This window comes from Plectropomus leopardus, chromosome 1 (assembly GCF_008729295.1).
Source record: "Plectropomus leopardus isolate mb chromosome 1, YSFRI_Pleo_2.0, whole genome shotgun sequence".
In the NCBI taxonomy this organism is placed as follows: Eukaryota; Metazoa; Chordata; class Actinopteri; order Perciformes; family Serranidae; genus Plectropomus; species Plectropomus leopardus.
In genome coordinates, this window is record NC_056463.1 from 5,964,118 (window position 1) to 5,986,933 (window position 22,816).

The 22,816-nt window shown below is 39.4% G+C and overlaps 1 protein-coding gene across 1 annotated transcript in view; it reads right to left on the minus strand.

Moving 5' to 3' along the window:
* Positions 1–22,816, minus strand: part of LOC121946268 (protein kinase C-binding protein NELL1-like) — a 321,639-nt gene that overhangs the window by 66,810 nt on the left and 232,013 nt on the right. Inside the window, exon 14 of the mRNA XM_042490773.1 lies at positions 18,043–18,165. Coding sequence (XP_042346707.1) covers positions 18,043–18,165 — 123 coding nt within the window. The remainder of the gene's footprint in view (positions 1–18,042; positions 18,166–22,816) is intronic.

Here is a 22,816-nt window from a genome sequence, read left to right on the forward strand (position 1 = left end):
TATTGTTATGGTCCAAATGTGACCTACTGTAAACAAAACACTTGCAAATGCAGTTTAGTAGTGTGTATTTTGGGAATGTTTCAATCCTCAATAATTGGTTTGGATGAAATGGATAAGCTGGGATTTTACAAGCTTTAACAGCATTTTCTTTTGTGTCAACACTAAATCATTCTCTTCAAAGCCACTGAGCATAAATAGCAAGCAAAAAAACAACATACTGAATACTAGAAACAACTGAATACGAGACTTGTCACTGTCGCCCTGACAGACAGCACAAGAAGAAGATGGAGGACGGATGAGAGGTGGGACATAGATGGATGATAAGAGAAGAAAGAAGACAGGTGAGATGATGGAAGTGACAGCTGAGAAATCTGCATTAAAAAGAGGCTGTAGGTGCAAAGTGATTTTGGATATGCATGTATGCATCTTCGTGTCTCATGCAGGTGGAAGTCCCATCAGGCGCAGCAGCAGCTGGTATTAAAGGCAGGTGAAGAGAACAGAAACCGTCTGATCATCCTCTAAGGAGATGACTGCTGTATTTTTTTTCATTTTCTGTCATTTCATAAACACACTAATGTCTCAGCACACTGTTTCTGCCTCTGCAACCACTGGTTTATTCTTTTAGCCGCTAGTGACGGGACTGTAATTAGTTAGAGTTCATTAGCCAATGTAATTTCCAGTATAGCACTGTACAAATAATAAGTGTAGTATTCAAAGTCTTACCCAACTCAAAGTACTTGGTACTAAAAATAAAAGTAGTATAACTATAAAAGTAGTCACTCTGCAGACACAATTGACTATATCATGTTACATTATTACAAATTATACTGCTGGATTCATATCATTGATGCAGCATTTTAAGATCTTAGATTTGGATCAGTTTGAGATAAAAGGAAGTTGAGTTATGTTCATGAAACATAGGCTGGTAAAAGAAGAGGTCTTATTTAGATATTTTAATCATTTTATATCGTCACCGTGTTTCTTTTTCTGAACCTAACCTACACAACTTTATGCGCCTTGACCTTACCAGCCATATACAATAAGTACGTAACTTTATGTTAAGCGCATAGCATTTTTTGTGGGACCCTAATTTGCAAAGTATGAACCACTTCATGAGAATATGTAGAACTATTGTTGGCAAATAAATGAAATGCAATACAGTGTACAAGTTAAATGTTCCCCTTGGAAATAGAGCCGTAATTCTAAAAACAGTAGCATCAAATTAAAATACAAAACTTAAGTGACTCAGAATTGTACTTGAGAGTAGTAATGGAGTAAGTAAGCTACATTTTTCCACTGTTAATACAAAGTTAGCATGCTAACATACTAACTAAGATGTCAAAAATTTAACAAGTGCAGGGGCTTTTTTATTTTGTATCCTGTCGCAAGTGTGTGCTACTTACTTATCTATTAATCGATGACATTCATCATATGAATAAGAATAATCTGAATGTTTTCTCTATTTTTGAAATTGTTTCTGTCCTTTTTATTTGTGGCTGCTATCTTGGTGGTAAATTAATGACTCTGACTGTTCCTATAATGAGCTCTCTCTCTCTCTCTCTCTGTGCGTGTGTGTGTGTGTGTGTGCGTGTGTGTGCTCATATGTGTGTGTGTGTGTGTGTGTGTTTTGTATCTGGCTTTCCAAATTTCCTGTCTGGCAGAAACACTGCACTAATTAGCTGGCTCGTGGATATCAGATTGTAATATACACACAAACACAAACACAAAAGCATACACACAAAGACCTTGCCACATCACACACACAAATCATGACTCTATATACAAATGATTCTATCGTCTGCACCAATGAGGTTCTGTCTGTCTTTTTCTCTGTATCTTTGTTCAAATGCTCTTTATTGATATGAAAGCAGAAATGATTGATAAAGTCATAGATTGTATCCTGAGTGTTTCAGCAACTTGGACAAAGTAACATCAACAAGAGGTCAATATTTTCAAATGGACAAATTTATAAAACGACATATGATCCACATCTCTAAGCCCATCAGATCATTAGTGGAGGGCTAAAATCATTGATAAACTGATTTCCCAGGTATTCAATAATATCACCCATGGACTGAACGTAAACTTTTGTCAATATATATCATTAAAATGTATTTTGCCTTGGTTTGTTGATTATTTTGCTGTCAGAATGCACCAGTGTTTATAGGAGGAGGAATGTAAAATACAGATGGTTAGATGCTTTGAGTAAAGTTGTGGACAGCCATGCTTGCACTTTTTTTAATCTAGAGAAAACCAGCTTTCTTTATCTTGAGATAACGAGCTAATCAACAAGTTCTAAACAAGAAAACAAAAGGTCATTCCTCTTATTATTTATGTTTATCAGAGATCAGGGGTGCAGTAACTCATTTAAGATGAAAATATCAGACTGCGAATACTGATTAACACATCAGACTGTACTTCATTCATGACCTAACGCAAGCAGAAATTGCACTGTGTCTTCTGTTAAAAATGTTGATTTGCCACATTGAACTGGTGGCAGAGAAATCTTTACCCTTTAATGCTGGAAGTTTTAAGGTCTGACAGTGTGCCCTCCTTCAGACAGGAAGCTACAACTCCAGCCCCACTTTTTAAGCCTGTATTTGTTTATATTTTGGCAAATTGGCACCATTTAAAGTATGCAGACTTGGCTGTTGGCAGTTCCTGTTCAATGTACTCATGAATGTGCAGATAACTGCATTAAGGTGACACTCAAGCAAACTTAAAAACTGATCCTTCTAAGGACTATTCTGAAGTCACAAGTAGTCTCTTTATGATTTCTAAGCAGATATCTGGACGTTCACTCAAGATGAGCTGATGCTTCATGTCTTGAGACATGAATGTTTGCTGTCAAGTCTAAAGTCAAGTCTTTAGGTTGCCAAGTCCAGTCAATGACAACAAGTCCAAGTCCATCCAAACATTTTTGTCTCCTTTTCCGGGGCTGGGTCACTGGGGCAACAGGCAGAGAACATACCAGATGTCCCTCTCCCAAGCAACGCTTTCCAGATCGTCCTGGGGGACCCCGAGGCGTTCCCAGACCAGATGAGATATGTAATCCCTCCAGCGTGTTCTGGGTCTGCCCCGGAGCCTCCTACCAGTAGGACATGCCTGGAACACCTCCAATGGAGGATGTCCAAGTTCCTCACCCTATCTCTACAGCTGAGGCTCCCGACAACACAGCTACCAGGATCACAGGGACACACACCCCCCCTCCTCCTCCCCAGTGTTAAGGTGGTGATTCCCAGGAGATCAAGTCCGAGTTCTCATTTTTCTTGCTTAAATCTGAGTCACATCCAAGTTTTAGGTTTCAATGATGTCACTTATCAAGTGACTTCAAAGAGGTGTTCTGTGAATACTATCTAAGTACAAGTTCCACGACAATTTTAGGAGTAAGACGTACTACTAAATATCACTAATGGATTGCCATTTTAAAGCAAAATCCCCAGCAATGGCTGTAAGTAAACATTATTGCACTACAACAGCTTAAGTTTTAAGGCATTTTTCTAGTCAGGTATTTCCTCTACCTTTCTTCATTATTTGTGTGTGTGTGTGTGTGTGTGTTTGTGTGTCTGGGTGTGTGTTGTGTGTGTGCAGCCTGCAGCCTGTCATAAATCAGTCAGGGCCCACAGATCTGAACTAAAGTGTTTTGAAGCCCGGAGCCTCTGGGCTTTGTGCTTTTCAGTCCCAGTCAAAACCCCGTCTGTGTTTGAAAACAGGCTTTTTTACACCACAGTTATGTACCAGGTGAATTTCTCTATGCCATTAATGCAGGTTGCAAATTAAATTCACCATCATTCTGAGAACGACGAGGGTACACATTTGGTTCTGAGCAAAACTTGTTTTCTTTGAATTTTCAGTTGATTGGACAAGGGAGAAGGCATCTAGAGAAATTAAGCTAACATGAGACACTGAGAACAACTTTATCATCATAAAAACTACTGCATTATTTATCATCTACACACAGATCCAATGTTGTACACTTGTTCCTATTAAGACAAATACCAATATATCAGATTAAAAGTTGTCATTGACTTTATTCACTTTTATAGTTTATGAAGACTTCTTAAGTCAACACGCCCTGAAGCAATTGGGTTATTTGAATGCGGGGTTCAGCATTACTGCAAAAACTAATGACAGATCTAATCAGTGCAATTTTTCTCATTGTCAGTAAATGCATGTTCTTCCTCTTCAACTTACATTGTGAGTGTTATGACACACTGCCTTTCTTTCAAATGCGGAATGTGCCGATTACCAATAACAAATGCAAACCTGTCTGATGAAGTGGTAAGTGGAAATAGATGCTAAGAGGCGCAGCCAAAATGCATGCGACACGTCTGCTGCAGCATACCAGCAGCAGTGTCCATCCATTATAAACCACTGTAGCTGCTACACTGACCACAGCACTCTGTGCGCGGTTCTGCTGCCCTCCAAAAGCGAAAATCTACATAGAACTGTGTAAACTAGAATTACCACCCCACAGTTGTTTGCCTTAGCGCACCAGTCAAGTTTCTCTTACCATGAACTTTTGACCATCACAATCTCATCAGTTCATTGTTGAGTGAAATTGTGCCAAATTTGAAAAAAAAAAAAATCCCTTAAGGTGTTTTGGAAATTGCTTTCACAAGAATAATACTGTCAAGGTCACATTGACCTTGACCTTAAAACTATGACCACCAAATTTAATCAGTTCATTGTTAAATCCAAGGGGGCATTTTGCCAAATTTGATGAAAATGCCTCAAGGCGTTCTTAAGACATCACGTTCACGAGAATGGGATGGAGGGACCGACAGATAAACAATTCAAAAACATAATGCCTCCAGCCACAGCCATCGCCAGCGCATTACAATCTGATTAAAGGATTATTAGCATGAATTTCTCATTGAACCAGAGGCAATGAGAAGCAGAGGAGCAACCTTGTGTCTGTTTTTACATTTCAAATTAAATTAAATCAATCAAATCAATGCCCGTCCTGTAGTTAAAATGATCCAGTAAATTAACTTGGTACCAGTTAATATAGTCTGCACTTCCAAAACCTGCATGAACAGCTGCATTATCACTTGGTAAAACTCAACACACACAGTGAAAATGGCAGCAAATACACACTACAGAAACTGAATCCGAGTAGTGGGTATTCAGCCTTTGTGACCTGTCGTGCCAGTGTCCTATGTATTTTGACCATAAAGAGACAGTCAGATTAAATGTTACAAATGTAGTTTGTTTGATGTCAGTTAAAGCCATACATTTTGAATTCACAGCACATGCCAACATATCCACAAAGGTTTGTAGGATATCTAACAAATTAGCACCCCAACCAATTACATTAGGGTTTAAGAGAAGAATCATGGTTGGGCATCATCAAATTACGTATTTAACATAACGTGATGTGACGGCATGACATTAAATAATTTACAATAACTCAGTGCAGACTTTTGGTTTCAAACCCTGGTGATGGCAGTGTCAGAGGCTGAAATAAGGTCATTTTATATGGCTATATCAGGCAACTTGGCACAGCCCTACGTATTTCCTCCAGTGTGCTGAATTTGGGCAAGTGTTAGGCCACATCATTTTTGAATCAATATATCTATCCAGATAGACAGATGTATCATTACTCCCCTAAATATTGCTATATGTAAAATGAAAAAGTTTTGGCCCTGCAGTTGCAGTCGAGCTCCTAGTTGGGATCATTACGGTTTTGCCATTCTCTCTGTATTACATGCTGCACCAGTGACAAGCATCTCCATGTGTGACAAAGAGTATTCTTTTCACAGATTTAATACTGCACAAACACAAGACTGATTAAAGACAAAAACCACCAAGCATCAGATAGAATGAGGACAGCATGCTTGATTTTCGCCTGACGCATTAAATTACATTATGAGAGTGGATCTGATAGAGCTGAGCACAAGAGAGGATTTTTCTCTTTGCTGCACAGCAGCTACATCTAACAGCAGGGCACAGACTAAAAATAATTGCCTCAAATGATAATTGCTACAAAGCTTCAAAAACAAGCAGTGTTTTTTTTTCTCTGTACATTTTTTCTCCACATTTGCAATTAATCATAGCTTCAGATACTCTGGTTTTCACCCAATTAAATGTTGTAAAACACTATGCCCTCTAGCACAGAGCTACGCAGCAGAGGAGCCGCTAAATGTGTTGTTCCTCACAAAAAGGAAAGAAGGGGAGCAATAATTATGTAAACAGAAAATTAAATGCTTCAGACTTGTAGGGGAAATGAGGGCTGAATCCAACACTCCAGCCCCTCCTCTCTTTTCCCCTCCCTGTAGCAAACACCCCCCTCCCTCCATCTCTCAGAATACATTAGCTTGGGTTTCACTGCTCGCTGTTAGCTGGTTGCAACATGGTTCCTCTGTGATTAGCTCCGATAGCGAGATGAGAAAAGCACGAGTCAATGCCTTTGTCCTCTGCGCCGCTGTTTAGACTCGCTACTCAAATCCTCTCTATTTAAAACCCCTTTGTCTATACAAACCAGTCCTAGGGAATGAAACGGACCATTAACAAGATTAGCTCACTCATTCTGCTGCCGACAAAGGCTCTGCAATAGGCTGCTGATCATTAGGCTGGCAGCGGGAACAATGCTGATCTATAATCTTGTGCCGTGCTTCGATTGAACTATTGTGGCTTATTTATTGTGCTCTGAGGGAGATGACATAATGGTAGCCTTTTTTCTCCCCAGGAGAATTGCAACACAAAAAAGACAGGGGAAAGAGGGAAAGGAAGGGGAGGAAGAAAGAGCAAGTAAAGGTAGAAGGAGTCTTAACCCCTCATTTCTTCTCACTACCAGTTAGCCCAGACAATCGATAGCAGAGAAATGGCTCTTGAGATGGAGGCCTTTCTTTATGTGTCCCTGCAATCACCCGCACAGGCAGACAGCTGCAGGCCTCCTGCGTGCTTGGCCTTTACACGTTTAAGCTTGAAAATACATATATTATTACCAGGTCAGCATATCCAGGTAATCATGATGTTACGTCCTAAATATACATATAGTATGTATCACCATTATCTTATGGAGGTTATGGTTAGGCAATAACAGTCACTGTGGTTAGATTTAGGAAAAGAAACAGGGTGAGGAATAATGCAGTGTTCACACCAAACACAATAAATATGTTTGCATTGCGTTACTCACATTTATACAGCTGTAGGAGTATTTTTGGAGCAGTTTCCAACTCGCAAAAAATTTGCCCTCAACAGCTGTTGTTTTTCTTGCATTTGCTAGGAGAGGAAACTGACAGCTAACGTGGTTTGCAGTGAAATATAAAAGAAAGCTGGATGTAAACAATCAGGCTCCATGCCCTGAAGCAGAGTGAACCAAGACACTACTCTTTACTATTTTTCAGACTGTCACGGCAGTGCGTTACACGCCCTCCGTTGTTTACCTTCCACAATAAATTAATATTACTCAAGAAACAACTCAACAAAAATAGCTTACACAGAACAAAAGTGTATTTTCAGATCTTACCATGTAACTGTATTTGCTCACTGATCTCACTGATCTTCAAGTCCTTATTTTTTCTGTCTCTAAATAGTACTGATGCTGAGCGTAGCGCTGTGTCCACAGATAGAGACATAATTTATCCTTCATTTCTGGATTTCAATAATGTCAGTAGAATCCCTACTAGATCTAAACGCTGACAGACTATCGCAATGCAGCATCACGTGAAATTCTCACTCAAATTGAAGAATTGCAACTTGCAAAGAAACACGAATTATGGGTTTTCACGTCCATCATGTCCAATGCGTCCATCACGCAGCCCAGCATGATTTGGTTCTTTGCATTGACTTTGTATGTAATCTTGCCGCAGGGAAATGCTCGCATTTCTTCAATGTGAATACACCATAAGGGTGTGCTATATTATTTCATACACAATAATAACATTATACTTTTTGACAAGATAAGAAAAGTTTATATCTTGATAATGGCAATATTTCAACTTGTGACATAATGGTGTCATACAGCCACGCACAACAACAACAAGAGTGACTGAAAATTTCTAACAGCCAGGAGAAACTTCAGTGGTCTGGACATCCTGAATGCTTTGTAAAAAGCCCCAGACTTTTCAGCTCTTTTTGCAACTTACCGCTCAGAGTAAATTGTCAGCACAGCGGCTTTCTCTCCCTCTCTTCTCTCACTGTGCGCACATAAGAATCTGTGTCATCAGGTAATTTTGTCATAGTCTGTCCTAATGTAAACCAAAGCTACAGTAACACCTAACAGTTTAAGCCTCTACATCAGCAGCGTTGTCTGTCTGCATAATATCAGCAGCAGGCAAATCTATTGTGTCGTCAACAGTATTAGCCGTAATTACTCTCCTGTAATGGAAATGAGATGTGAGGTGAGAGAGGACAGCCATTATTCACATGACCACACAAGGTTGCTTGTCAGGAAAACTTAGGTAGATTTTAACAAATGACCAGTGCTGTCATTTTTTCTGTTGAGGACAACCTCCAGATGACGGGTTTTGGTGTCAGTTACACAGAATCAATGAGTGCATGGCATCTTCCGAGAGCTGCCAATTAAAGGAAATTTATTGCGTGACAGGCAGAATCTGTACAACCACAAGCCACAATGTAATGAAAAAAAATGCCCCAGTCTACAGGGTAAATGTAAGTATTCATAAAATTAAAAAAGATTGTGTTCGGGCACATTAAGGAGGGAACACTAAGTCCCCACTTCATCACCAAAATCTGTACTTCATGAGACATCCCTTACAGGTAAACGGTGGTATTTTCAACACATTCTTACTCCCATCTTGTCAAATACCAACACTTGGACAGTGGCCTTAAACGTCAAAATATGAAGCTCTAGGTACCTCCTGCATCAGTTTTGGACACCCAGGGACAGCGGGTCAATTTACATTTGTTGCATGCATTGTGTCTTTTAAAATAAACTTTAATTTTGACAGGATACATACAGTCTTTAATGCATACAGTCTGTTTAAAAAATAGACCATTGGTAAAAAACTTTGTTGTTCCATTTACTTTCTTAGGTTCTGGTAACAAATGCATATGGTTAGAAGATCATGGTTCAAAGTCTTAGTAACGTAATAAAACGGCATGTGACATATGTCACCAGTGCAGAATGCAACACATACTAGCACACTACGTTGTTTTAAAAAATAAATAAATCTGGTTTCAGACTGAAAACAGAAGTCTGGGGAAAGTCCAGAGTTCATAGTTCGTTGTTGGTTGGTCCAGTGTTGAGCGAGATGCTGCAGCTGGCAACAGTGAGACAGGCTGCAATGTAACCACTTGGACCGAGTGCCCCGACTCGTGCAAGTGCTTGTTTTTGCCAATAACAGGCTCAGGTTGTCATTATGTGTGCCTTACAAAATTACGAGAAATTAAACTCTTTTTTGTACCTTTCACTTGTTCTGTGTTCTTTTGTGTCCAAGTCTCTACAAGCAGTCTCATTCTGAAATCTCACAAGAGGGGACTTATTGGAGGAAGAAAACGGTACAATTGTTAGTGAGAATTGACGAAAGATCATCACTGTCATGGCTGCATATTAAGCTCATTTTGACAATGTGGAAAAGGTGCGAGATTTTAGAACAAGACTTTTCCTTGAGCAAGACTTTAACACTAAACAAAATAGAAGAAGCAAAAGCGATGGAAAAATATTAACTTCTCTATAGGATCCTTTCCATAATGTTATAGGACACTTACAATAACAATCTGAGCCTGTCAGTGGAAAAACAAGGACTTCCAGTGGACGTAAATTGATGGGGGAACACCTGCTCCGATTGGTTACATTGCTGCCAGCCCGGCATACTGGCCCGATTTAAAAGCTAATGAGTTAGACACAAGAACATGGCAAAAATAGGTTCCAGGTAAAAAGAAAAAAACCCTTAGGTGATATCTAACCGAGGACAAGGATCTGACAGAGGGTTTTTCCTTTAAGGTTTAATAAAAAATGAAATGAAAGATTTAGAGCTTTCAAGTCATTAACTATGCAAAGCCGTATCTGCAGCTGCCTCTGTCATCCTCCGAGTCACAATAAACATAAAGGTCAAATTATACCTTTGCAAATAAAACGATTTCTCTTTGTAAACCAATCCAAAAGTGAAGGTGGAATTTGAAAATGTTTGCTTTTACAGGAAATAAGCCGCTGTCACTCACAAGCGCTCATCACCTGTTAAGCTTTTAACATGTCAAGTTAATCACCCACTATTTTTTGGGGGCTCAGAAACCCGGATTCTGCCTCGTCTACTGTGGAGTCATTGCTCAGGGCGGGCCAAAAACACTTTTTTGCCTTATTAGCAGGGACAGGCGGTGGAGCTGCAGTCGCACTCAGACTAATTCCCTTATTCCTGAGAGGGCTGCGGTGATGTATGATGGGAATGAGATGGGAGGCACGGGTCGATTGGCCAACACTGTCGCCATCACACAGTAATGAGACCTCAGGGGGAGGGGAAAATAGAAGGCCGGTTCCTCCAACTCCCTGCCCGCATAATACTAATTGGCCAGAATAGGAAAGGTAAGACGTAGGAAGTTTTAATGACATTATTAAAAAGTATAGAATTTCCTCACCTGCTACTGACAAATATCTGCAGTGAGTAGGACTGACATTGTTATGAGTGGTCTCTGTATACTGGCTGATCACAGATAAGCACATATGTGGCCAAAAGTAAGTGGAAATTAGCTTGGTAAAACCACACTGATTATGTGAGCTCAGTTTCTGTCAGTTTGGACCAGCTGCAGCCAAAAATACTCTTTAACAGAAGAGTCCACTGGTCTGGTGGGTATGGTTCTCTTTCTGTCGAATACCCTCACCTCATTTGGACGTGTATTAAATGTTGTATGGATGAACCAATTATGATTCAAACCAATACAGCACTATATTAGGTACAAATTTAATATTTGATTCTTATTTTACTGCTCCTTTTCACCTGCTAACTTAATTTTTGATATCTTTTATTAAACCTATCCACTGATATCATGCTTGCCAAATCTCACAAGTTTGTTGCCACAACAGAGACATGTCTCTTACAAAGTTAATTTTCTCCAAATTCCTCTGTCTGAAAACAATGTTATGTCAGTGTCAGAACTTTTAAAAGGGTGACTTGTGACAAATGGGTCCAATATTTACTTCAGTGACTATTGGACAAAGGAAACGGTCATAATCTGTACTCTCAAACACTATTCCCATTGCAATGAATCACTCAGGAACGCCGCTAGTCTCCTAAAGGGCCAGGGCAGTGGCGAAACCCACCTGGTATAGATATAGCCACAAACAATTTTAAGAAATTACAATCCCGGGGCGCCTGGTGGCTCAGTGGTCAGAGCGGGGACCCCATGTATGGAGGCTGTGTCCATATTCTAGCCTCGGCCCTTTGATGCATGTCATCCACCCTCTCTCCCCCTTTCACACTTGTGCTGTCCTATAAATTACAGGCAAAACACCCTAAAAAATATCTTTAAAAAAAAAAGAAAGAAAAGAAATTATAATCCCATTGGGGCTATCTAGGCCAATCATGGACCCGCACCATAGTTGGCATTGTAAGCAGCCAATCAACTGTATTGTAGTTGATGATGTGAAATGTACGCCAGTGCTTGCAGAACAGTAAAGGCGGCTTCAATATCAACAAGTTAGTTATTAAACACAGCAATAAGTGAAGTTATTGCAGCAATAGATACAATAACAACAAATAAACAAGAGGAAGCACTTGCAGAGTTCCTCAAAAGAAGATTTTTTTGACATTCTTTCAGATGGATTTAGCAACAGGATTAGCACACATTTTCATGGACAAAATTTCAAAACTTTTCCATGACTTTCCTAGAACTCATGAAAAAAAACCCCATAAACAAACATATCTGATTCAATGCTATTCAATCACAATTTAGCTAGCTGGCAGGAAGAGATGAAACATGGGAGAAAATGTTCTGATGGTAAACAAAACGTCAAACATCTGGCACATATCAGCACAACATTACATGACATTGGGAACTGTGCGGCAAAAGCTTGATTTATCAACGGGCTCTGTTAGTGATGAAGATGATGTTCATTGTTGTTTCGCCACTGACTGAGCTAATGGAGGAGTCAACAGGACAAACTTCAAAGCTGGGGATCACGACCATGCAGATTGGTGTAAAATCCTTGAACAGACAACAAGGACGCTGCCAGCTGGTATTCAGCACTCCAGAGGCAGCTGGTTGCTGAATTAGAGACAGGGAAATATGCTGGCATCACCAGTATATTGTAAAAAATTTCATGGCGATTGTTGTTGACATACACATGGTAAATATAAATATGATGTATATTTTAGATCTACTGTTACTGTCTTACGTACCAATAAATTGGTGTAGTAGAGGCTAGTGAGAAAGTCAGGAAAAGCAACAGCCACTCACTGATTGGCTGAGGGAGTTTGTCTGTCAGGTTGAGTACTCCAGCCCACTGACAGTGTTTGGGGTGGCAAAGAGTCCAGACTGATACAAAGAAAGAAACTGGATGTTGTGTTCACGTCATTAGGATGGGCTTACCAGGCTGTGTGCACACGCCAACGAGTGTACTTTTCTTTACTTTTTGTCTGGCTGATTTTCACACTTTGGGCTAGACCTGGGATACTCAACTTTGCTTAGCTAGAACCTCTGCGGGGGAGTGATGGGGATCCTCCACTGTTTTATTCATTCTGGCACCTTATGTATACTGAAAGTACAAAAACAATTCCCTATGTGAATCAATTTATTTTTAATGTGAAATAGAAAATGGTTGGGGGACACCCGGCACCCTATCAGGGGCCAGATTTGGGCCATGGGCCATAAGCTGAGTATCACTGGGCTAGATGCTTAGTACATACAAGAAATCTTAATATTACAGTATGCAATGACATTTTAGATAATAAAGGTTGTGTCAATGGTTTGGGGAAGACCCCTTTCCTGTGTCAACATGAAAATCTCTGAAAAAATGAGTTCTTCAGAGAAATTATTTTTCCTGGTTTGGTGTGGAGAAACTTGACTGGTCTGCACAGAACCCTGACCTCAACCCTATCCAGAACCTTTGAATTATAACCTCACGGGCCCAACACCAGTGGTCCACTTTAGAAATGCTCTTGAGGTTGAATGGGAGCAAATCCTTGCAGCCAGGTTTCCAAAAATATCAAGGACAGCCGTCCCAGAAGAGTGGAGGCTTTTATTGCAGCAGATTAACAACCAGTGCTCTGAAATGATATGTTCAACAATCACGTATGGGTGTTATGTTCAGGCGCCACCATAAACTTTGCTCTAGTGTCCATTGAACATATAGTGCATTTAATATTCCAGCATGGACACAAGTGGAGTCTTTCCACCATGTTTAGTAATTTCCATATATTTATATATCTGTAATTCATATTCTAAACATTGTTTGAGCCATCCACTTCTCTAGATGCTCTTTCCCATCATTTGCATATTGACCGTGACTTCCAGAGTGAAAAATTGGGAGGTAGCGCTACAGTCAGGTTGTATATGCGTGTGCGTGTGTGTGTGTGTGTGCGTGTCAAGCATGAGCCTGGAGACAATCCAATGGCAGAAATTATGTGGAAGGCACTTTGCAAATTGCATTGATCTCTCCCTAGACCTGCCTCCCACCTGCCACCCATCCTAATGCCTGTGTTACAGAGAGGTGGAGGAGGGTGAGTGCAGTTGGACATACCTACTTATTTTTCCTTCTCTTGTCATTTTCAGCCTCTTTCCTCTGTGCTCATTTTGCATTTACCTCTTCCTTTTTTCCTTCTGCTGTGTAAAAAAAAATCTTTCCCTCTTCCACTCACATTCTATCTACCTCTCTCAAATACACACACACACACACACAGACATGGATACAGACATACGTACATGTAGTATATAAACATTCAGTTGCAGCAGCATATGACACACTTTTCCTTTGCCAATTATTGGTATGACAGACATGCTTTCCTCTGTCCTGTCCTTCTAATTACAGCATTATTAGTTTTCACGGTGATGAGCAGCAGTGCAGCCACAGAACACGACTTAATGAGTGAGAAATCACGGTGGAACATGGCAGGGTCACCGTGTTTTAATTTTTATCTCTGTTAACAACTAGAATGATGATCAAAATATCTAAAAAGGCGTCCAGCCCTATGTTCAGTGTAATTAATTATTTAATTTTGTGTTTAAACTGAAATTTCAGGGACTTTCAAGCCAGCTGTAACTTATATCCGAAATACATCAGGTTTTACAAAAATCAAAGAAAAACAAAAAATGATGTTATCTTTTTACATGCTGCAATTATTTAGTGCTGTTGGAACCAGCACAGAGGTTGCCTGTAAGGGCCAGTCTCATGTGGTTATGTTGGCTTTCCTACCGCAACGGATATCCCATGATGCAACATATTTTGCTGGAAGCTTTACTGAAATCACGTTTAAGTATAGTTTGGATAATCAAAGCCTAATTAAGCTTAATGATCATCTCATCTCTTGAACTGCTGCCAAGCATAAGCACACAGTCATGGAAATTGCATGAAAGGGCTTCTTGAGAGCTCATGGGATCTCTTTATTTACAAATTAATCACTAGACATGAGTAGAGCCATAAATCAAAACGCTGGAGTACCGACTGAATTGTGCTCGCTGAGAGGGATTCTTAATCTTGTTCATCAATGCAGATATTTTCAAAGGTTCACTCATGAGAAGTTTGGCTCATAGTATTCGTGTATAAGTGCTATGCGAGTTTTTTCATACTAAAAGGGTAAAAGTAAAAGTATGATCTTCATATCAGTATCAAAGTGTTGTGATTATAACGAGTTCAAGTTAGATGGAATTTTATCAAATATGAATCCAGTATCAAATTCACTGACCAGATCTGTCAAATCTTTAGCTGAGTCTTTAGGTTTTAACAAAAGTCAAAAAAGCATATACCATGTTTAAAAAATAGACTTTTTTTGATTGACATGCAAATGCCTAATATCTGCTCTTTGGCTAAAGGGCAACCTAAATGATTATAATGTAATTTACTCTTTGATAATGACAAAGGGAATTGTAGGCATGTTTCCAACAGGAAACCGGATCCAAAATGTACCCAAGACAAGCTTGATATCCATATTATGGTGCAATTTTGCTTTCTTTTAGAAAACAAATTAAATCTCAGACTTCCTGGCTATTTAGCCAAGGGCTGAGCTTTAAAAATTCAACACATACAGTGTGTTTTGCCTCCCTTCCCCTCACTGGCTTCAGTGTAAACACCTCTGTTAATACTCAGGTGGACAGGGGAGTCCAGCTTTCTGCTGCTGTGATAATGGACCCAAGGGATATTTGTCGTACTCAGGGAGCTCGAGCCGTGATGCTCCTCTGGCTCGTGGAAGCTGCCAACACTCTAACGAGTCTCTTCAGACTCCATAAGAGCCCCACATGTCCTGCTATCGACTGTCCTGCTTCATCGTCTCTGAACCTGCAGCCACTGTCCCACTGCGGCAGCCTTCAGAGTAAATATACAGTTAAATATAGTTCATACGGTACATGGTCGAGAGGACACATGAACATAGAATCTATAACTGGAAGTGGTGTGTGAACTTTCACACACGCACATCTAAGAAGGTCAGAGGGCGTGTAAACAACTCCACAGCTTCCACAAATATTTATTCACATTATCATGAACATAGGGTCACAAAATTAGAATAGAGAAACAAATGCCAATGCAAGCTCCCAAATAGCTGTTCATGTTACTGGTAAACAAACATAAATGTAATTTACTGGCTTTTTATAGTTCAGTTCGATAAAGGAGTTGTTAAACACAGCACAGCTTCCCCTGAACAGGAAATCATTAAACAGCAATAAGTCACTCTTGTTGTAAATCTGTCATTCAATAACATGTGCTCACAGAGTTTATATAAGATGCCATTTCTGAATTGGCCAGCCAGAAGAAATGGCTAACTCATGCCAAAAGCCAATGTTTATTGGCAAGACATCTGCATCAAGCCAAGTAACAAATCAAAGTTGCACAGTTACAGCAGCATGTTCAAAACTTTTGCCAAAGCTGAAACCTTGATATTGAACAGTGTGGGTTACACAAAACTTGATTTATTTTTAATCGCTACATTTTCTAAGACACTGTGTCAAAAATGCAATACCATGCTCTGTTAGGATACAGGAACTGTTTCTTTATGCACCTTTTGCCTGCATGGCACTTTGAGTTATAAAAGCTGCCAATTCATTTCTATTTCAGTGACATCTCAACGGTGCATCATACCTCTACTGTTGATTTAAAACTGTATATATGAGCATATTGTACAAAAAAAAACCCTGTAGGAAACTACTCAGTATCCAAAATTTACTTTTTGACTCACCAGCTAAGAGGTCTGGCAAATGAAAAAACTCAACCAGTCAAGCATATTTTTTTACCTGCCAAAATGATAAATTGCCTTTTTGTGTCATATGCATTTGTTACAGTGCATTTCATAGAAATACTATTACTTCTGTTGAAAACAATTTTAAGAAGAGGGAAAGTACTCAAGGACTGGATGATACACAAAATGCCATAAGGAACTGACCAAGCTGTGAGAGTTAGCACAGAGCCTGCAGAAAATAACTCACTGAGGAAATGCTATCAAATCTTTTGGAAAAATTAAAAGCAATTTCAGAGAGTAGCTGACAAAAGGTCTACAGCGTACATTTGAAGGATACATCCAAGATGTCAAACTGGTTCAGCAGCACAAACTGGTTAAAAAAATCAAGATAGTTAGAAGCTGAACCTCACAAGACAGATCACAGTGTAAGTCAGGGGTGTCCAAACTTTTCTGAATGGGGGCCAGATTAGATACTGTGAAAATGTTTTATTTAAAATAAAAAATACTACTGTTTCAAGTTGTATGTCCCTCACCTATGCCAAAAATAAAAAAAAAACACAGGTCCCTCCTCAGTTCTTAATTTTTTAAAATGCCTGGCCCGTTTTGCTGCACCAGTTCCCCCCTTCATAAGTGACAAACAGTCCCTATCCCTAACCACTGAGGGAGGCCAGTGCAGCGACAAGGAGCACGAGCAGAACACCTCGTCCAGTTAAAGTCCGACTAAGGTGGTTACTTGACGGAAAAGCTCGACGTTGAATTGCATTATCTGGGTGTATTCGTCTGATTTCGAGAATTGTAATTTATTCTGATTTCAGTCAAACTAACATATTTAAATGTATTTTAAAAGTCCAGTTGTAGTCAGAATAACACAATATTTTGGCCTTTCCTAATCCTGTAAACCTACTGAATGGTTATTAAATTTCATTTCCTGGACTTAGCATGCAAACGCTTTGGGCTCTGACCCAACCACCAACTAAAAACCTGGACACGAAACTCAATAATCAACTGTATTTTTCCAGAATCACATACAGCACTGGTAACTGCATTGAAATATAGTTGTTAAAATGCTGTTTAAACAGAGGACATGTTCCCTAGTCGTCTAAAAAACTTTTACCATATTAATGCGTACTGAGATATGTTGAGCTACATATCCATTTCAGGATTTATTACTTTTCTTTATTGAGGCACTTTTCCACTTTGATTTAATCGCTAGCTGTCTCTGTTTTCATTTTCCACAAGTGCTTCAGCTATTAGGCTGAAGTGTACTAAGAATGCTCTAAAAGGTCTGTGCATCGGGCTGAATGGAGGCTTTTACAAAGATATTAGATTTTTTTTGTGTGTATATATATTGTTTAACTGTTAGTGCTGTATGAAGAGCCCACACAACCACACACACACTGCGCAAAAACATTTCTCATTTCCGCCCTCCTTCCTCCCTCCATCTGTACGATACTGTAGGGCCAATCGGGTGATGCGCCTGGGCGGGGCAGCGGGTCAACAGGGAGCAAAGTGTGCAGTGGAGGAGAGGAGGCACACATGTGGAAAAACAGGCTGAAACTGGTCCAGAATCAATTTTCCTCATCTCTGTAGCAGCTGCAGCCTGGTTAGGTGATGTGAAGGAGGAGTGAACCAGCCCGACCGTGATATTTCGGAGCAGAGGATCAGCCACCATCAAAGGGTGCACAGGAAGGTTTGGGTCTGTTATTTGTGTGTGTTAGTGTGTCTGGAGGGCTGTTCCAGGGCAGGAACTTACCTCTGCAGATGGTGCCGTTGCCCACGTAGCCCGGCTTGCAGGTACACAGGTGTCCTCTGATGGTGTTGGTGCAGATGGCGTTCTCATCACACAAATTTTGGCCGCTGGTGCACTCGTCATGCTCTGAGAGAGAGATAGGAAGGAGAGAGACTCCATAGTCAGAATGGATATGTGTGTGTTTGCTGTGTGAAAGATGGAGAGGTCATTGGGAAAATTGCTCATTTCTTTTTGAGCTCAGCAGTCAGGGAAATTCCACTGATGAGAGGACAGTCAACAAGCTAGTTGGCTGAGAATATGAGGACACAGCTGAGCTTTTTTCATGTCAACAGCCAGCTTTCTGAACATCCACATTTCCAAACAGCAGTTCAGCTCCCAAACTGATTTGGGATAAATTCTGTCACTTGAAGGTTACTTCAAACAATGACAAAGGCACATCTGCTTTTTCTAGCTGAGTTTTATTCTAAAACCATCAGGTGGTGGAGGTGTTGGGAGCAACAGCTGATACATGCCAGGTGCGCTGACTGATTGCTCAGCATCAGCATCAATTAGCCTAATGATGTTGGCTCAGATACGAGTGACTAGTGAGACACAACATCAAGAAATATATCAACATTTAACATTCACAAAATCATGTAAACAAGCGGAGCTCTCTCAAAGCTTTCAGATCTCTACCCCAAAATCAAAATACATACTTTTATTCTTGCCTGTAGTGTTATTTAACAGTCCAGATTGTTTTGGTGTGACCAAAACAACAAGTCACATTACTTGTATGTAAATGTAGCCTATTTGGCAATAAAACTGGATTCTGATTCTGATTCTTCTGAAATTCATGCACAAAGAAATTTGCTTAAAATGTCAACAATAGATCACAAAATCCATAGCATGCATGCTGACATTTTCTTTAAAAGTCCAACAATAGGCCTTTTTCTTCAAAAGGAAAAGCACAGTTGCTATTACTAACATTTCAAGGAGCTCTATAAAAAATATTCATAGCATAACTATGATTCAGAATCTGGTCAGGAATTGCCTATATGTGGCTCTAAACATGGACGGGACTGAGGGCGCGGCTAGCAGCTAACAATGCTAACAGAGTGAACAGCCCAAACAGTGCCTATAGTGCGAAAAGTGCTAACAAAGGGCAGGTCAGGATGGTGTTATCAGCAGGAACCACCATAAGAGTGCAATACTACGCGGCCTGATCAAAAACCACAGCAAAGGGCAGAGAAGCTCGGATTGCAACACACACACATCTGAGGTGGGACAATGAGCAAGCATGCACACAATGCCAAGACCCTACAACTGAAACAGCTAAATTAGGCCTCCATCTATTTTTATTTTTTAAATGTATTTATTTAACTTTTATTTAAGCATAAAACCCTCTTAAGTTTAAAAATCTCTTTGTGCCAAGACAGGCAGCAACGAAAGTTACACACAGTCAACACAGAACAATAGTACAAAAAAATTAACTCCAAATCAATATAAAAAACAAAATAAAGTTACCACAAGGAAGGAATAAAATGTATGTTAATATACCCTATAAATAAACTGTCAAAACAAGACAATTAAAAGACCAGCTAAGTGGCATAGAAAATAACTATAAAGGTAATCATCAGTAATTATGCATACTGGTATGTTTCAGTAATGTCATGAGGACACCAGTCTTTCACTGTCTCCAGTAAGTCTGTGTGTTAAGATACTGCATGGGCAAGTCTTTGTGGATGTTTTGAATACACTGACAGGCACAGCTGTGTGACGTGTAAAATGTACTATTTAAAGATGAGTGATTCTACTGTTACTTTAAGTTTTTGGTATGTCTCTGCCCATGCATATGTGTTGTGCCAAAAGCTTCTCTGATCAGATATATTATGTAATAAACATATATTCAAGTAAGGACAACTGAGGCTCAACGAGTTTATTTCACTACTTATCAAGCTTATTTCATTACTCATTAAGTTTATTTAATTTTTCATCGAGTTTGTATTATTATTCAGCAAGTTTACTTTATTGTTCATTGGTTCATCAAGAGTACAAGATTTTCTACAACACGAAGATACTACCTGACATACAAAAGCCCTGCAACAGTGCTTTGAAACAGCCGAGCGGAACCGATGAGAGCAGCTTTAAGTCCTTCTGCAGAGGATTCCACATATATGAAGCTCTTTTGCCAAACTCCACAAGAACCCTGGGTATAAATTTCGCACTTATGTCAAAATGTCCTCTATTAAAATGGTGTAGTAAACTTTATGTAATACTCATTAATCATGATTCCCAAGTGTCGTATTGAGAGTTTATCATGTCATCAACAGGGAATAATCATGACAGATTTCTGTCTCAGATTTCTTAAGTCCACCGTTCAGCACTCTACTAGCCTGCTGTAGCGTTTTAATCGCACTAAAATCAACATGTCATACAACACATACGACATGTTCCACTAATGAGTCCCACATTGAAAGATCCTAATGAGGCCGCTCTGTAGCTGACCTGCGGCTATCATAACCCTGCATATGTAGCATGGCACCATGGAAGCAAAAGGAAAATAAGAGTCATGCATTTTAAAAAAGAGCGTAATTAAAACAACATTAAACAGTTATTACGGATCTCTCTCTTGCTTTTGAATATGGGATTAATTGATTTTTGGCAACATGTTTCTTGATTCAAGCCTTATTGCTGAGCTTATCCAACTGATTAAGCTGCATTTAATGCATCTTCAATGAGAATCTAACATGATTTTAGATGATTATAAACAATACATGAAAAAGCAAGCTTTGATCATGCTGTGGTGGGGATTTACAATGGCGCTGCACTGCAGATGTATCTTTTTATATCAGACCATGGCCTGTGTCTTTAAGTGCCAGTCAGGACCTGGCCTTAGGCTGCCTCTGCTCACAAGGTACACACTCACTTAAACACACTCCTCATTAATATGCAAAAGCTTTGGTAGGAGTCATGACTAATACATTCCCCTTAATTAATGAGTGCTGCTAATGAAGCCCTGGAGCAGTGAGGAGAAATTATTTAGCTTTTCTCTTCCCAAGGATTTCCTCCCAATGCTGAACTATAAAGTGGAGGTGAATGTCAACAGTGCTGGTGGGATGTGTAAGAGTTTATGGGAAGGGATATGAAATGTAGGCTACATTAATGGTGGAGTAATAGAGGAAGAGTTACACGATTAAATATTCAGTGTGTTAATGGCTGTGAGCTGACGGAGGGGAGAGCAACACAAACACAACACTGATGGTCGTGGCTACTTATTAATGTTGTTTAATGTCCGCTGGCCAATTGGAAATTACAAGTGGGAAGTAAAAACAGACAGATGCAGTGGCTGAATTGATGGATATGAGCAAGTGAAAAACTGCCAAGCTGTATAAGTAATAAATCCCTTCCAGAATACACTTAGAGGCCCTGTTTTGTGGTAGTGCAATGACCAGGGCAAGCAGCACTCAGAAAGTTTTAGAATTTTTGACCTTGAAAAGTAACTTACTGGTCTGTGTCATGTATTTGTACCAGGTGGTAATTTGGAGCCAAGTGCAAGGTGCACAGGTGAGAAGAAAGGCGCAAACAGATGGAAGAGGCAAGGCAAGTTAGTATTTTGGTTAAAGCTGGATCTCAGTGATATTTGTTTTGATTTTATTTTCTCAACAAAAAAAGAAACATAATGATGCAGGTGCAGTAAATTGTAAGATTACATTTTAAGATATCAACACTTTTAGCTTGGGTCACATTCTCAGGAGGATTGTTCTAGCAGCTAAGCGATGAAAGCTAAAAGCTGCCTCACCAAAGGTTTTTGTCCTACACTTCAGCACAACTACAAAGCTGGAGCCAGAGGACCTGAGGGCCTTTCTGGCTCATATATTAAAAGCACTCCAGACAAGTCAGTAGGTGCACAACTGAAAACTGAAATCAATATGTAGAGAGCATGTGTGTTTGAAGACTGCAGTGTTCTCTGTTCTGCTAGCGACTGACAAAGAAGTCGTGTTAGATTAATGTGTTTATAAATGCTGCAGTAGTTGCTCCAGTGTTATAGTCTACTGCATATATATATGTTAATTCTATAATAATCTGGACTGGAAAAAGGGCGGTCAAAAACACTGAGAGTCATTTGGTTAAATGGTCATTTCAAACATAGTGCTTAATGCAGCTTTAACCCTTTGGAACCTGAAGCGATATCACTTTTCTTGTGCTGCTTTCAGACATATTTTACAAGTATTTAAATCTTTGAACACTTGAAAGCACATGGGAAGAAAGGCAATGAACAACTTGGCAACAGATGTCCTGCAAACTGCAAGAAATTGGGAGAGTTACAGAACCATTTTTCTTAAAGCAAGGGGAAAATGTCTAGGTAAAAAGGAAAAAATGTATTTATAATAATAAAAAACACATCTGCAATTCTGTTATAAATTTATACAATATTTTAGGTACTTTTTGCCAAGCCTTGTTTGCTCTGTTTATTGTTTTTTTACTTTATTATTATTATTATTATTATTAGTATTATTATTATTATTATCATTATTAATATTATTATTATTATTATTATTATTATTAACTAATCTTCAGGTAATTGTCTTGTACTTGTTAGGTAAATTCATTTTTCAATGTTCTGTGCCTTCTTCCCATGTCTTTGAAAGACATCAAGCCAATTTGCACAGGTTTCAAATGGTTAATGTAACATTCCATGGATTTTATATAGTACTGGCTAGTGCAGGAACACCTTTTAATGCACGAAAAACTAATAACAGCTCCCACATAATAATTAATGTATACACCGCCAGAGACT